The 18,624-nt window shown below is 38.0% G+C and overlaps 1 protein-coding gene across 1 annotated transcript; it reads left to right on the forward strand.

The window, feature by feature from the left end:
- Positions 1-15,212: 15,212 nt before the first annotated feature.
- Smp_103170 (hypothetical protein) lies at positions 15,213-16,397 on the forward strand. The gene is made up of 3 exons (XM_018792859.1): positions 15,213-15,241; positions 15,384-15,487; positions 15,987-16,397. Exons 2-3 carry the CDS (start codon positions 15,391-15,393, stop codon positions 16,223-16,225), a joined length of 336 nt encoding a protein of 111 aa, XP_018644469.1. The 5' UTR covers positions 15,213-15,241; positions 15,384-15,390; the 3' UTR covers positions 16,226-16,397.
- The last annotated feature ends 2,227 nt before the right edge of the window (positions 16,398-18,624 follow it).

Below are 18,624 nucleotides of genomic sequence, written 5' to 3' on the forward strand. Positions count from 1 at the left end.
AATCCTCGGTATTTACGACAGTAGATCGGCTGGCCAGCGTTTTTCTCTTCAGAAAGTAATAATATAAAAGTTCGGTTTTCTTTTAAAACTTTTGTCTAATTATTCATAGGAAACGTCCAGTCTTTGACCAATGAATACGTAGAACAGAATTACACTTTGAGATTGTTCGATCACGGCTTCTGAGGCTCTTTCTGATGGTATTGGAGATGATTAGCTTTTGGGGGGAAAGCGACGACAAATGATAACACCCAGATTAATCATGGAGATAACATGAACACTATTTTGGTTACGACATATTTGGTCAGCTGCAATATTAAGATATAGTGTAACTGTCTGTATGCATCACTGTAAAACAATCGTGGTGTTTGTGCTAATTAAAAATTTCTGTACACCTCATTTCGTATATGACTTGAAATAGCAACACAATGCCTTCAAGTATGGTCAGTGCTCTCTCTTTGAATCGAATAATGATTTATTTGTGACGACTGGATTACGAATTGGAGCAGTTCTACTTCAAGAGTTATCATCTAGATATAGTTTAAAATGTAAAACACATGTAGACACAGTGAAACGTCACTGAACTCTAGCATAATCAGTCATGAAGCTGAACCTCTCCTACGTAACACAACAGATCACTTGGAGTTATATAGTACGTTTGACAGTGTAATAGTCAACGGTGGTTAACGCTAATTAATTAACTTCATGCCACGAACAGGTAGATATTCTCCAAGTATTTTAAAATATCAATATCGAGGCAGTCCGCATAGGATGCACACATACCAACAAGAGACTGACCAATTGCAGTCCAAAATTACAGTGGGCAGATACAAGTAAACAACAAGTGAATAAATGGAGTATGTGTTCTTACGATCACGCCGTTTATAAATGCCCACGGTTTTTAGCGCTTACAGTGAAAGAATGATGGTCTCATGTAAAGGGCAAGGGTATCTGCTTTGTGTGTCTTAGGCAAGGACATAAGGTTAATGAATGTAGACTGCCGAAGCGCTGTACCGTTGACAGGTGTACGAAGAAACATCACTCACTATTGCACAATGGTTCTACAGCCAGCAGCTCAAAAGATAAACCTGGTACGGAAAATTGCTGTGGATTTACCAAGTCAACAAATGGTCACGTGTGTTTAGGAATGATCCTCGTACAGTTGAGATCGGGAGATGCTAAAATTGTGGGTTATGCTTTTTCGGGTATCGGTTCTGATGTAACATTGGTAAGGTCAGACTGTTTGAGATCGCTTGGGCTGAAGGAGGACCAGGCGTTAGTGGTAGTTCAGACCTTAGGTAGTAAGAAAACAACAAAGATCGCGGAGGCCCCTTTGGAAGTATATTCTTTAAATCAGCCTGAGCATGTTACGATTGAAGGAGCTTTGATCGTGTCACGAGGGTATAGGCCGCCAAAGTCGGTAACGAACAGCCCTGTTAAGCGGCGGCATTAAGGTGATGTGCAATCAGATGGTCTAGATTCTGGAGAATTCTTACTGCTGATTGGTTGCGACGTCCCGGAAGCACATTTAGTGTTTGACTAGCGGTTTGGTGGGAGGAAAAAAGCGTACGCTGTAAAAGCGATGCTGGGGTAGATGGTTTTTGAACCTGCATCATGCCAGGACTTTAGGAAAAGAGTCTTTAACCATACCAGTAAAATACGGACATTAGAAGACCAAGTACGTAAGCCCTATGATGGGGAGTTTGCCGATGTTCATCCAAATGATGAATCAGTATCAGTAGATAATGCGGCCACACATGTTGTGAAAAGGGGTACTCGCTTCGAAAATGGTCGTTTTGTAGTTCAGACATTATGGAAAAAGAATTCAAATATGAGAGTTTCAGACGTAGGTCACTGAAGGATGATAATCTGCTCACCAGGTATATTGCAGGTATTGAAGGCAACTTTACTACGAACCATGTGGAGAAAGTCCCTGATATACAATTGCAGCCAGAGTATCGGAACCCTTGGTATTTACCTCATCATTCAGTGTAAAAGCCAAAAAAACCAGAGAATTAGGAATCGGTTTTTGATTGTGCCTCTAAGTTTATAGGGGTCTCCCCATATAATATGACCTATCAGGGACCCGACACCACGACCGAGCTAAATTCCAAGCAAATAAGAGGTGAGTCGAATGACTTAAAGACGGAAGCTGACAAATGAGGTCATAAGGATCGTAATTTGCCGAGAAAGATAAAAATTCTTAAAATACAACTTGTTAAGTATAAACAAGATCATGGTGCCCACCAGACTCTCCTCAATGAATAACATGTTTTAGAAGACCTTTCGAAGAAACGAAACGAGAATTTGAAGTCAAGGCACAACTTCGTGCTGATTTGGAAAACGAAATTCTCAGTCTTAAGGGGCAATCAGATTTCCAAACTCGGTTGTTCGATGAACTGCTGTAAATCCCACTCGTTCCTCTAGTGTGGAATATGCGAAAAAATGAATAATGAACAAAGGCATGGAAGTTGCTTGTGTAGTATGGAGGGATTTTGCGGGCCGGTGTAAAATCCATTTTGAAGGTTTTGTGTATGAAAAACCCTCCATGCATACATTCGCAACTTGTTCTTATTGATTTCTTTAGTTGTACATTTTGTTAGTCCTTTTGATGCCGTTTGAGATGGTAATATTTTATTTCATTATAGTTTTCTGATTTTTCTTTTACCTTCACTGTGTTTTGTTTTTCATCAGGAGCTGTATTTGTGTTGTCTTAATAATAATATATTCTGAAAATAATAATTACAGAATTCACACCGGTTTACAGGCATGATGAATTTGATATAAATAGCAACGTAAGATGTAGAGAACAAACATGTGATATAAGATTGTTTTAGGTTTGCTAGTTCAGTAATTGTTAAGTAATTTATTTATGACATGTATCACGACAATCCAATGCATCAGCAGGGAACTTTTAATTTTTTCTTAAAAGGATAGCCTGATGGTTTATGAACGGTGTTCTTTAAGGTTATTTCCAGTGCCAGGACAAATTATTGATAATTATCTACAACTAGAGAAAGTAAAATGAAAACAGAGAGTACGGAATAGAGAAACAATGGTTGGCAAAACATGTCTGTCAGGTGTACCACTGTTCATGTTAGATATTATTCAAATAAGTTAAGGTCGCTAGGGACAGTGTTAATGTAAAGTGACGGCAGGTAAGTGGTTAAACATTATCGTGTGGATAGTTTGTAGTAGATTATTCCAGAGTCTAGAAAATTTACAGGTAAAGTAATTCATATAGAGAGATGATTTAGAATATGTTTGTTTCGCTAGTGACAAGCTGTTACGAATGTCGTAATGTGAAGTTTCTGCATATTGAATCACTTCGTTGGATGTAAAGGATAGCTTGTTAATTACTTTGAAGAAGAAGAAAATATTTAGTTTGAGTCTTCTGTCCCATGAAGGGTCGAGCCCAAGTTTATTACACTTAGATGTATAAGTCAAGGTACAATCAGTTCCGAGAATACGAAGTGTAAATCGTCTCTGTACTGATTGCAGCCTTAATTTATCCTTTATGATGTCTAATAACATTTCGAGGCTACTTTCACTTAGAGTAGTCATACATTCTATCACTGCCGTCACGTTTTAGTCGAAACTATGTACATTTATGACTCGTAAGTCAACATGCTGTAGAAAAACGTATTACGTGTACACGAGCTATCCTAGTCCATGTCCTTACCAGACATTCATCGTATTTAATATATCACTTAACGCTAGATAATAAGCCATTTTACGAAACGATCACGTTATCTAAACCTAAACTTCAGTTACATTGGTGGTTACCATTTAAATTAATGTTTACTATGCGCTTTGTATTTGCTGTTATCTCACATAGTAAATCATGGCTCGATTTCCTTATTGCACGAAAGTCACTTTAATTCCGTCTTCGGCTTATTCACATGCAATACGGGTTTGGAAAATATCTAAACCACCTCTGAAATTCTCCACGAACCCCACGATAGTCTTCGTATATGTTTGCTACTGCACACCCAATTGCTACATAAACAATGCCCAAACGAACGTTCAGTACAATTGTCAGTATACGAAATGATGTTACTTCGATGTGACATTACAACACATCCGAACCATTGTAGCTACTCAAATTCAACGTCGTATTTTTATCTTATGAAGTATTGTTTCCGCGTGGTTGTTATCTAATAGATGATTTCGGTACATCAATCGGCTGTTCAACTACTCGACGATCTAAAGCCTGCCCAGTTCAATTGGTGGTTTGACGACACTCATTCACAAGAATCATCAGTTCACGCAGTCGAGCGAATCTCCTGCAAACTGACAACGATATTGTCGTCCCTACACCAACACTGACAGCATTTTCCACCGATATCATTGACATGAGTCCAGAGTGACACTCTTGGTTTCTTATGTTCTTTTCGACATTTTTTCGGTTCACTCATCGAACGAACATGCAGCACTCACCGTTTATCATCTTTTAGAGACTTCATCGTGCCACCTTCGCTCTCGATCTGTATTCTTCGACCCTTCTTGATTGTAACAACAGTTACCAGTTTTTCCAAACTGACTGCAAGTTGATCAGAAGCTTCGCACAAGAAAACCACGACTTATCCTCACGGTTATACTTCTGTACTTACAGTTAGTCTGTTAGATATAGATATAACTAGAAATCGATGCTTACGAACAGTTGTCAACGACACTTACTGACTGTATACTCTTACCGAGTGCAGTACAAACATTGGCATCGATTGATAATGCACTTATCTCACTATCACTGTGACATCACTACTCATGCGGCAAACTTAACTTTTCTCATCTAAGGAACTCAACCACTTGTCATAGCTATATTTTTCAACGCGACTTGATAAAACTCCAAAATGTTTCTTTTTCTATTATTTCTATGGTTGATCGCTTAAAATTCAACCAACGTCCTTGTTACGTGTTATTACTCGTTGTTTCCCGATCACTTTCTGCAGCCTCTTTTCCATTTCTCTTACATCTCGGCAATACCCGGAGGATTCATATTAATCGTCTGACAACCTCCGGCGCGCGACTACTCCCAACATGTTTGGTATCGATTCAAACGGCCGTTGAATCTGGTGAGGGAGTATTGTGGGGTCACTGAATATCGAACAGATCATTGATCCCTGTCAAGGTCAATAAGCGAATAATTAACAAGATCAAAGTATGACTCATAACATTATAGGTGAATTGGCTTGTCCAGAAACCAGAATAAACTATGTAGGTGTAATAAAGTACACGACGTTACACTACTCCCCACAGGATTGGTCGAACACAAACTTTGTACATTAAAATACGAGATTCGTTGTTATAAAGGTTCTGAGTTATGCAACCTATAAGGCATTGAGACTTGGAAGTCTGTTTCATTATCTGTTCGGTAAACGAAAAGTCGTAGGAGTACTTAAGTCCCAAGTCTACTACTGTATGTAACCTAGATAACACTTAACCGTTTATGGTAAGATCTAAGTTTAATGATGTATCACCGAGGCATGTCCATCCACATTTAGCTGTATTAAGCCCCATCTGCCATTTTGAGCACCACTGTGCTACCTTGTTATGCTCCATGCTGATTCAATTTTGAATATTGCTCAGCTCATGTGGAGAAAATGAATACACTACTTTAAGATCATCTGCGTACGAAAGGGGCTTACCCACACAAAAACACTAACAAATATCATTGATAAAAACTAAAAAGTGCAAAGGGCCTAAGACACTACCTTGTATTACACCACTCCTAACAGGGACAACGTTCGACAATGAGGAGTTAATTTTAACTTTATGATGTCGGTTGCTGAGGAAGGAATCAAACCGAGCAAGTAAAGGGTTTTGGACCCCATAAGATGCGAGTTTACCTATGAGAAGTTTGTGGTTGACCATGTCGAAGGCGTTAGAAATGTCCAGGTATAGCTATAATACTAGATATCCTTGGCTACGTAGAGAATAAACTAAATTAAAGAAGTCAAAGTGACATGTCATACAAGAACGATCTTTAAGAAACACATGTTGTGTATCATTGATAAATTTTTCAGTCAGCAAATAGTTGAATAATTCGTCGCTAATAATTTTTTCATAATCTTAGAGATAACTGGAGTAATATTTATCAGCCGATAATTGTTCATGCCAGTCTTATCTCCAGATTTGTAACGTGGTACGCTGTACGCAGTTTTTCATTTGTAAAGGTCAGAAACTGACTCCATAGAGAGAGAGTAATCAGCTTTAGAAGAAGAAATGGAATATCCGGACTACCATTCTTGTAGAGAGATGATGAAATCCCGTCTGCTACATGACCTCTCGAAACCATAAGGGTATTTAAAGCCTTACTAATTTTCAAGCATGTAAAGGAGATAGATTTTATTGAGTTACTAGTCACACATATAACTCTTGAAACAGAGCCATTTATGGATTCTTTGCCATTTGTAAAAATATCACTGAAAAGGTCTGCTATAGCTTTAAAGTCGTATATAAAACTGTTATTATTCAAGATGCATGATATATCAACATTTTGAGTTGATTTATTGTAAAGGAGAATTAAGTGTTGTTCTTCTGAGCTAGTAGTAATGCTAATAGCTCCCCATCAATTGCTTTCAGCCAATGTTTCTCTTTAATTTGGTTTAAAATTATTGTTATTTGTGCAACTGCCGTGAAGTCCTGTGACTCAAAATAACGTTTCTGTAGGCGCCTTAGTTTATTACAATACTTATCTGGTATATATAATTCGTAAGGTTTACTACACCTATACGTTTCAATTGGTGCACAGGAATCTAGACAACAGTTAACGATCAAATAGAATTTGTCAATGGCGTCCATGAGACCATTACATGAGAAAAAATCATCCCAGCCTGAGAATTTAATCAGTGAACTCAAGAGGTCCCAGTCAGCATGCTTATAGTCTCTATATTTGCACGTTTTTTGAACTGGTCGGTTATAAGAGGGATAGATAGGGAGAGCACAAGTTACTATCTTATGATCACTGCTTTCAAACTCGTTGTATACTTGTACAGATAGGGGGATGACATCTCTACTAAATATTAGATCAAGTATATCATCACCCCTTGTTGGGGTACGAACCCACTGTGACCAGTAGTACAGGTAAAGGATTTATGAAAATTAATCATTGCTTGACTGGCAACTACCGGTGCTCCAGTTAATCCCAGGATAATTGAAATCGCCAGTGATAACCTTAGCAGTGAAGTTTAGAGCGAATGCATGTATAAATGCACTGATGGTAAGATCCTTAACATTATCCGAACTATCAGGGGCTCTGTATATACATAGACTATGATTCAGGGTGTTGATTGATATCCAGATCGATTCTGGTAAACTATTCAAGATACTATCTTCAACTTTGTTAGTTGTTAGGGCTTTCAAAGCAAATATAAGACAACCGCCTCCCCGCTTAGTTTCTTTGTCACAGCGATAGAGTCGATAGTTCTGGATATTTAATTCTGAGTCGGATACTGTTGGATACCACCACGTTTCAGTGATAAGTATAAAAGAAGGCTTGGCTAGAAAAGCTAAGGTTCTCAAGGCTGAAATTTTGTTCAGGAGTGAACGTGCGTTAATAAGTAATAAGTTTAAGAAGGGAGTATAGAGTGTAAAAATCCGAGAGCATCCCTATCGATGGTATGTGTTCTACATTTGCCTGGACTATGGTTTAATGTGCCTGCCTGATCGTATGGGCTATAGCTTGAGCGATATGTAGCGCTAGTGTGACAGGGGATTTCTAAAGGCCAAAAAATCATTATTTTGGTAAGTTGGATTAATTTGTTGAAATTGTCTTGGTTGATAGTTAAGTCAGACGCCTGCTAGTTGGGGTTGAGTTAATGATGCGTATCCTGGTATTCCATCTTCCCAATTGCGAAAGTGATGAGAAGAGTTACACCTTGCAGGTTTAATATTTAAAACATTTGAGGGTAACCCTGGGGCACGTTGGCTAATTGCCGTCTGTCTAAGAGTAGGCCTGCCTACACAATGGTTGTAGCGGCCGTCTCGTGCGACGTTTGAACGAAGTGTGTCCTTATACCCCCCTATGATGACCAGGGGAAATCATAGTTTCGGAAAGTATATTTTTGTTTGGTAAGGCCATTGTATTATTCTTAGTATTTGGTCTAGAACCAGAAGGTTTTGTATATAATTTCTTTTTAACTGGTATAGACCTTTTAGTTTTAACAGTGTTTTTAGGAGCCTTCACATCAGAATAAAATGTTTGATTATTGGCTTCTGATAATACACTGGAGGATATCGCATTAGTGCCTCCATTAGATATACATTGGTTATGTGAGGTCACTACAGGTATGAGAGATAGCCTAGCACTTTGCATTGGTAAATTGTTATACTGGCTAACATGAGATAGATTAGCTGCACCAATGGGTTCAGCTGCTGCGACAACGGAGTTTGTTGTGATCTCAAAAATGATATTTTCGTTTGAAGTGCGCTTTTGCGTAAGTCTTTGGTTGGTGAGTTTATCTGAGACTGTGCGAGATATTTTAAACTTCGTAAGCGCGCAGATTAGTTGTTTGGGTTCTTTCAACTGTTCAGCTAATAAATGGGAATCGAGTCTAAACAAGATGGGGCACGAGTATTTCTGGTGCTTTTTATTAGGTCGAATATACTGGCATGGACGGTATTGGAGGTTAGCCACCTTTAACATCGAATTCCTTGCACATTTAATGGCGACTTTGTCAGGTATGTTAGTTTATACTTGATCTTAACGGCAGCCATATTGATTGTTGCCCCTTTGATTGTGTTGCTTGAGTTGAATTAAATTGTACCTTTTGATTGCGAATTGGAGAATTTTTCGAGGATTGGAAACACTTCGTGTTTTAAGGCAACAAACTATTATCTTTTGAACGGGTTACAAATTGATCTATCCGGAAAGAATATAATAAAGTTTACCTCTGGCGTGCTCGTTATTTTAACACATTCATTATCAATTTGTCCATTTATTGTAATTTAAATCGATTATTGAAGGAAATATTATTCATTGATTAAGTGAGCGGCAATATTTCACTTCGTAATAGTGTACATTTACATTAATGATGAAATTAAGAAATGTTATTTTCGAATTCCCTGCTTTTGATTTCAACTGGGCGGTATCCCATTTAAAACTACCCATAAAGTTACACTCGACCCAAAACATAGTTTCGATTTCACAAGTACGATAGAGGAAAGTATAATTTGAGCAAATAAATCAAAGTGTCAGTAAAGATCAGATTAGTTCACTGCAACAAGAAGCAACTGATCGAAACAACGATTGTAGGACTGATTGTTTGGTGACAACTGAAAATGAGATCAAGTAGTGAGTGTGAAAACACCATCCGACACCTACAAAATTCGTGACATCCTAACAGAACAACTGATTTTCCAATCTGTGGTCGACCGATTACACAACGATTCTTGTATCACCACGTCAAAAACTGCAGTCACGAACAAACACACGATTGCATACAACACGTTCAACAACACTTCCATCAATGCACTTTGTTGACATCTCATCAAATGTGATCGCTCAGTCAGTTAGCTACCTAACTAATCGCAGTCAGAACTACTGTGAGACAATTACAAATCGGAAAACGCACAAAAATCGATGTCATCAACATGACGACAAAAGTGTCCGAATCTAACAACAGCTGTACAATCTCTATCGGACAAGAGAACCAATACGAGGAAATTAGTAGCATGTGAAACATCTAGTCAATGTGCACGATATCATGTAGGTGTCATCTAATGGACACGACGTCGAGACAGCTGTTACCACAACAAAACTAGAATTAGGCAAGACACAGTTGAAACCTCCACATACTCAGTATGATTAAGTCATCGATGATGGAAGACAATAAAAAATCGGTGATGTGGGATTAAGTATGTTTAATGGTTAGACAAATGAATGGAATAGTACAACTGGAGATGATATCGTGTATGTAAATTGTGATGATGTGAAGAGGGAATTTCAGAAATCGGTGATACTGAGATATGAGAAGTGTTCTGAGTCAAATACAGATCTATATCGGTTCAATATTTCATCAATAGTAGTGTCCAGTGTCTGAACGAGGAAATCCCGGATACCAGACTCGACCACCATTTCTGTTTCCCATTTCGAGATAACGCTCAGGTGTGTAATTTGGAGGATCGTGATTGCGTCTATCATGGTATTGACGTCGCAGTTGGACGTTTAAAGGGTTTAAATTTCCGGTACGCACCAAGTTCAATTGATCACTGTCGTCATCGATGAAAATTACATTGGGTTTAGAGCCGTCCACACCTACAGAACAAAAAAGAACCATATTATTAGAGAAACGTAGAGAAATGTAGTCTGCAATCACTTGGCTTAATCGAACTCTATCTGTATGCGAGTGTGCGCAGTAGAACACAATTTGAATCACTGTCCAACCGCACATTTATTTACTGCAGCTCTGTCCGGTGGTCAGTCGACTAAATGAACAGACGACTACTGATAATATCCGACCATCCGAGTGAAACTGAAGCAATCTGAAACAGTAGGTCATTACAGTAACCACAATCAACTGCTAATGCTGCAAAACACTTTGTCTCAGTGAACATCGCCCACAACCACACATTGGATGCTAGTCGCCCCTAACAATTACCTTCACATTGTTATCCGACTGTAGAAATGTGACTCACTCGGTCACAATGGACACGTTCAGATACTAGGATGTATCAAGATTTAGATAAATTGAGGTTGATGAGTTCATTGCTCTCGTGCTCACCATCACGAGTCCCGGTGGAACACACACACATACCTTGATTAGTTTGAACGGTAGGACCCATTGGTATTGGTTCGGTCAGTAGTTGGTCGACGAGGAAGACATTGAGTAGTAGTAAGAAGACGGGTCTCATGACAGTTCTGGAAGAAAGTGAAATGCGGATTAGTGAGAGACAGTTGTGTGTTGCGTGACTGGCTGTGCTGTGGTGTGGTGTGGTGATGTGTTGTGTTTTGATATGGATACACTACAACTCAGTGCAATTCAATGAGTTATTTCACTCACCAATTGTCGTTCACTCAATCACTTTGATCAGAATACGGCGGGTTTCACACGTATTTATATGGTGATAGATGGCTGTAAACATGGAAGATCACAGTTGAAAGTCACGCAGCACAATCACTGAAACGAAAGGTCATGACCACTGAAACAGTCACGTTGTGCACGTGGTCCACTGTGCTCCAGTGACGCACGAATGTGACAATTGACAGCTGTTCAGGATGAACGTGAGTAGGTTGTGATGAATAAATCCATGTTTCATGCCAATGAACACTGATCACATGGACAATGTGTGGATGACTTGATTTGCAGAATGTTATGAGAGATGAGGTTGGACACGTGAGCTGTACCATACTTGAGATGAGACTGGTGAATGTGATGTTATTGAGTATCTCGGAGTGATGTTCTGTCATTCGGTTTTGTGTGGTTGGTGCGTGTCGAATACTTCCACATGTGTTCATTTCTAAATCACTCTGTTTCTTCGTTCTTGTTCAGTGAGTCGGTGATCAGTATGAATCACTTCATATGTTATTCACAATCCTATTAAATTATTCCGGGTGATGATCACTTCCTGACAATTCTAGTTGTGATTGTAGGTGAATTCTGAGTGCTTACTTGGTCGTCGTCTCACACTTTCCCCTGTTTTCTTTTTCAACTATCCTCAAACACACTGATCTACACTCAGGAATGGCACTCATGTAACTTCTTGAAATATCTTTAGATAATAATGATATAGAACGGGAAAAAGCACAATGAGAATTATATCATAAAATATATTTCGTAGTTTCCAAATTAAAATGATTATTTTCAATCACCCTCATATGACAGGTGGTCAAATTATTACTGTCAACAAATAATGTGATTAACCAATAGAACAAATTATCTCATAGCACTGTTGAACACCGAAATTTTCGTCATCAAAATTATCCTAAGTAAAATTAAAAATTCATGATTACAAATTGATAGAAATCATGGCAAGATATAGAGAAATACATTTGTGCAGTACACATTCCGACAAATCACATGGTCATCCATCTATTCATTCACTAATTTTTCAAATGAACGTTGTTGAAATGTGCGAATTGTCTAATCTGTAGATCGTCATGAGCACACTACCCTCATTCGATCACATTTCTGTTAATCATTTATCAAGCGGTCATTAATTGAAACTCAATGCACGTAGGTTCAAGACGAAACTCTGTGTTATTAAACAACTGACAATAATTCTATAGCTTCATGATACATATATCCTTGACTTCTGTTTTGTAGTGTGTGCATTTGTGTGTGTGTTTGGAGTTTCAAAGTGACTTCGTGATCTATAACTTCAGTGTAATCTGACACAATGCGAGATGGGACAAAGACGCAGATGTAACAAAGAGGTACAGAGTTGTCCAAATCCCTGCACAACATCTTAGTTGACTGATTGAATCTCACCTTTATCGAAATACTATCTATTTAGCAATTATGAGCGTCTATACAACATTTAGATTGTCTCAGTGTCCTGCATTTATGATAACTAGTAGCATTCAAATTTATTTTCAAATGAAATTCTCCGAAATAGTTCAAATTCATACAGGTAGAAGTAGAGGGGCGAAAATGAACGTATTATATATATATATATATATATATATATATATATATATATATATATATATATATATATATATATATATATATATATATATATATTATATGCAATACCGTCCACATTGACTGGATGTTTCACATGCTAAAAATTTCCTCGTATTTGTTGTCTTGTTTGATAGAGATTGTACACATATTGGTGGAATATGAAATTGTTATCTTCATGTTTTCTGACATCAATGTCAATGAGTTTTTCGATTTGTAATTGTCTCACGGTAGTTCAGACTGCAATAATTTAGGAACTTAAATGTCTTAATATTATTATTGTTATTATTTGAACACTTAAACATTGGTCTGATGAGGCGCCACACAATAACGATGGGTTTATGAAGAGATAAAATGATGTACAATGAGTACAATAAAATGAAGAAAGAAAACGGACAGAAATTGGTGTACATGAGTGAAATAATAATGACAATAATAAAAATAAAAACAATAATAGTAGTAATAATGATGGAAGTAACAGTTCATTTAGCAAAATTATAACCAGGAAGGATTCTTTCAGTTAAAGGAGTTACATCGACTTTCATGAAGAAAGTAGAAAAACATTACAGCTTATCTTTCGTATATTGCGCGAAACCAGTTCCTCGACATAACATAGCATCATCAGACTGTAAACGTTCCATATTTGGACGAAAAGCTATTCGTTCAACAATTTCACTATTGTTTCTTTTGCGAACAGTGTGACAATTCTTCACTGCTCCTCAATAAATACACTCTAACACACACCTGCATCGTCCTGGTATGTCTGCAAATATGTTAAATGAATTATTAATTGAATATCATCTACGTTTATAGACAATTGTGACGCTCTTATTACATTCTACGCTTAGTAAATCTACTGGAGCCATATCGTCCATACTGAAATTATTAATCTTCTATAATTGTGGATTATCGGTACAAAACTCAATCGAACACGCAACAGCCAGTCAATTTAAGTAACGTCCCTAACTTTCATTTGTGTGTTAATAACTTATAAAATGTTTATTGTTGCATAAACTTTTGGACGTAATATTTTGTTATTGCTATTTTGGTTAACATCATTTTTGGTCCGCCATAGAAGTATTTGAATTAGTATAGGAACTAGGAATCCCCGAAATAGCTCAATTCAAACCAAACAGAACCAGGTTAGCACAAACGGACGTATTGTACTTAGAATTCAAAATCAGACAGACATCTAGCGCAAAAGTACCATTGGTTCATACAAACACCACATATCCCCTAAAGCATTCCTAAATTTTCTAGACCCAGAATCGATGGTCGACAATCGGTGATGAGGAACTAACAAATTTAAGTTCAAGATTTACCATCCTGGATCAACAAATTACAAAACTCATGATTAGGAAGTTTACTAGCTGTAGTACTCGAAATAGAAACTTTAATAGGTTTAGTTATAGAATCGACAATCAATGATATCAACTTCCCTATTGAAATGGTGGAATTGATACGGCCAGTGTCAACAATAAAAATCACAGAAATGTAATCGAATGAGGGTAGTGTGCTCATGACGATCTACAGATTAGACAATTCGCACATTTCAACAACGTTCATTTGAAAAATTAGTGAATGAATAGATGGATGACCATGTGATTTGTCGGAATGTGTACTGCACAAATGTATTTCTCTATATCTTGCCATGATTTCTATCAATTTGTAATCATGAATTTTTAATTTTACTTAGGATAATTTTGATGACGAAAATTTCGGTGTTCAACAGTGCTATGAGATAATTTGTTCTATTGGTTAATCACATTATTTGTTGACAGTAATAATTTGACCACCTGTCATATGAGGGTGATTGAAAATAATCATTTTAATTTGGAAACTACGAAATATATTTTATGATATAATTCTCATTGTGCTTTTTCCCGTTCTATATCATTATTATCTAAAGATATTTCAAGAAGTTACATGAGTGCCATTCCTGAGTGTAGATCAGTGTGTTTGAGGATAGTTGAAAAAGAAAACAGGGGAAAGTGTGAGACGACGACCAAGTAAGCACTCAGAATTCACCTACAATCACAACTAGAATTGTCAGGAAGTGATCATCACCCGGAATAATTTAATAGGATTGTGAATAACATATGAAGTGATTCATACTGATCACCGACTCACTGAACAAGAACGAAGAAACAGAGTGATTTAGAAATGAACACATGTGGAAGTATTCGACACGCACCAACCACACAAAACCGAATGACAGAACATCACTCCGAGATACTCAATAACATCACATTCACCAGTCTCATCTCAAGTATGGTACAGCTCACGTGTCCAACCTCATCTCTCATAACATTCTGCAAATCAAGTCATCCACACATTGTCCATGTGATCAGTGTTCATTGGCATGAAACATGGATTTATTCATCACAACCTACTCACGTTCATCCTGAACAGCTGTCAATTGTCACATTCGTGCGTCACTGGAGCACAGTGGACCACGTGCACAACGTGACTGTTTCAGTGGTCATGACCTTTCGTTTCAGTGATTGTGCTGCGTGACTTTCAACTGTGATCTTCCATGTTTACAGCCATCTATCACCATATAAATACGTGTGAAACCCGCCGTATTCTGATCAAAGTGATTGAGTGAACGACAATTGGTGAGTGAAATAACTCATTGAATTGCACTGAGTTGTAGTGTATCCATATCAAAACACAACACATCACCACACCACACCACAGCACAGCCAGTCACGCAACACACAACTGTCTCTCACTAATCCGCATTTCACTTTCTTCCAGAACTGTCATGAGACTCGTCTTCTTACTACTACTCAATGTCTTCCTCGTCGACCAACTACTGACCGAACCAATACCAATGGGTCCTACCGTTCAAACTAATCAAGGTATGTGTGTGTGTTCCACCGGGACTCGTGATGGTGAGCACGAGAGCAATGAACTCATCAACCTCAATTTATCTAAATCTTGATACATCCTAGTATCTGAACGTGTCCATTGTGACCGAGTGAGTCACATTTCTACAGTCGGATAACAATGTGAAGGTAATTGTTAGGGGCGACTAGCATCCAATGTGTGGTTGTGGGCGATGTTCACTGAGACAAAGTGTTTTGCAGCATTAGCAGTTGATTGTGGTTACTGTAATGACCTACTGTTTCAGATTGCTTCAGTTTCACTCGGATGGTCGGATATTATCAGTAGTCGTCTGTTCATTTAGTCGACTGACCACCGGACAGAGCTGCAGTAAATAAATGTGCGGTTGGACAGTGATTCAAATTGTGTTCTACTGCGCACACTCGCATACAGATAGAGTTCGATTAAGCCAAGTGATTGCAGACTACATTTCTCTACGTTTCTCTAATAATATGGTTCTTTTTTGTTCTGTAGGTGTGGACGGCTCTAAACCCAATGTAATTTTCATCGATGACGACAGTGATCAATTGAACTTGGTGCGTACCGGAAATTTAAACCCTTTAAACGTCCAACTGCGACGTCAATACCATGATAGACGCAATCACGATCCTCCAAATTACACACCTGAGCGTTATCTCGAAATGGGAAACAGAAATGGTGGTCGAGTCTGGTATCCGGGATTTCCTCGTTCAGACACTGGACACTACTATTGATGAAATATTGAACCGATATAGATCTGTATTTGACTCAGAACACTTCTCATATCTCAGTATCACCGATTTCTGAAATTCCCTCTCCACATCATCACAATTTACATACACGATATCATCTCCAGTTGTACTATTCCATTCATTTGTCTAACCATTAAACATACTTAATCCCACATCACCGATTTTTTATTGTCTTCCATCATCGATGACTTAATCATACTGAGTATGTGGAGGTTTCAACTGTGTCTTGCCTAATTCTAGTTTTGTTGTGGTAACAGCTGTCTCGACGTCGTGTCCATTAGATGACACCTACATGATATCGTGCACATTGACTAGATGTTTCACATGCTACTAATTTCCTCGTATTGGTTCTCTTGTCCGATAGAGATTGTACAGCTGTTGTTAGATTCGGACACTTTTGTCGTCATGTTGATGACATCGATTTTTGTGCGTTTTCCGATTTGTAATTGTCTCACAGTAGTTCTGACTGCGATTAGTTAGGTAGCTAACTGACTGAGCGATCACATTTGATGAGATGTCAACAAAGTGCATTGATGGAAGTGTTGTTGAACGTGTTGTATGCAATCGTGTGTTTGTTCGTGACTGCAGTTTTTGACGTGGTGATACAAGAATCGTTGTGTAATCGGTCGACCACAGATTGGAAAATCAGTTGTTCTGTTAGGATGTCACGAATTTTGTAGGTGTCGGATGGTGTTTTCACACTCACTACTTGATCTCATTTTCAGTTGTCACCAAACAATCAGTCCTACAATCGTTGTTTCGATCAGTTGCTTCTTGTTGCAGTGAACTAATCTGATCTTTACTGACACTTTGATTTATTTGCTCAAATTATACTTTCCTCTATCGTACTTGTGAAATCGAAACTATGTTTTGGGTCGAGTGTAACTTTATGGGTAGTTTTAAATGGGATACCGCCCAGTTGAAATCAAAAGCAGGGAATTCGAAAATAACATTTCTTAATTTCATCATTAATGTAAATGTACACTATTACGAAGTGAAATATTGCCGCTCACTTAATCAATGAATAATATTTCCTTCAATAATCGATTTAAATTACAATAAATGGACAAATTGATAATGAATGTGTTAAAATAACGAGCACGCCAGAGGTAAACTTTATTATATTCTTTCCGGATAGATCAATTTGTAACCCGTTCAAAGGATAATAGTTTGTTGCCTTAAAACACGAAGTGTTTCCAATCCTCGAAAAATTCTCCAATTCGCAATCAAAAGGTACAATTTAATTCAACTCAAGCAACACAATCAAAGGGGCAACAATCAATATGGCTGCCGTTAAGATCAAGTATAAACTAACATACCTGACAAAGTCGCCATTAAATGTGCAAGGAATTCGATGTTAAAGGTGGCTAACCTCCAATACCGTCCATGCCAGTATATTCGACCTAATAAAAAGCACCAGAAATACTCGTGCCCCATCTTGTTTAGACTCGATTCCCATTTATTAGCTGAACAGTTGAAAGAACCCAAACAACTAATCTGCGCGCTTACGAAGTTTAAAATATCTCGCACAGTCTCAGATAAACTCACCAACCAAAGACTTACGCAAAAGCGCACTTCAAACGAAAATATCATTTTTGAGATCACAACAAACTCCGTTGTCGCAGCAGCTGAACCCATTGGTGCAGCTAATCTATCTCATGTTAGCCAGTATAACAATTTACCAATGCAAAGTGCTAGGCTATCTCTCATACCTGTAGTGACCTCACATAACCAATGTATATCTAATGGAGGCACTAATGCGATATCCTCCAGTGTATTATCAGAAGCCAATAATCAAACATTTTATTCTGATGTGAAGGCTCCTAAAAACACTGTTAAAACTAAAAGGTCTATACCAGTTAAAAAGAAATTATATACAAAACCTTCTGGTTCTAGACCAAATACTAAGAATAATACAATGGCCTTACCAAACAAAAATATACTTTCCGAAACTATGATTTCCCCTGGTCATCATAGGGGGGTATAAGGACACACTTCGTTCAAACGTCGCACGAGACGGCCGCTACAACCATTGTGTAGGCAGGCCTACTCTTAGACAGACGGCAATTAGCCAACGTGCCCCAGGGTTACCCTCAAATGTTTTAAATATTAAACCTGCAAGGTGTAACTCTTCTCATCACTTTCGCAATTGGGAAGATGGAATACCAGGATACGCATCATTAACTCACCCCAACTACAGCGCTGACTAACTATCAGCAAGACATTTCACGAATAATCCACTACCATTATATGATTTTGGCTTAGAATCCTGTCCACTACCTACTATCGCTCAGCTAAGCCATACACAGCAGCACATAACATATCAGCAATGTAACCTACATCAAGGAGCCCGATTACCTCAACTCTCTACTATATATACC

Source organism: Schistosoma mansoni, assembly GCF_000237925.1.
Source record: "Schistosoma mansoni, WGS project CABG00000000 data, chromosome 1 unplaced supercontig 0210, strain Puerto Rico, whole genome shotgun sequence".
Taxonomy (NCBI): Eukaryota; Metazoa; Platyhelminthes; class Trematoda; order Strigeidida; family Schistosomatidae; genus Schistosoma; species Schistosoma mansoni.

Excerpts from the sequence above, each read along its gene's own strand:
- Smp_103170 (XM_018792859.1), top strand. The coding sequence starts at position 15,391 with ATGAGACTCGTCTTCTTACTACTACTCAATGTCTTCCTCGTCGACCAA. Across the intron at positions 15,488-15,986 it reads TACCGTTCAAACTAATCAAG|GTGTGGACGGCTCTAAACCC; the intron begins GTATGTGTGTGT and ends TTTGTTCTGTAG.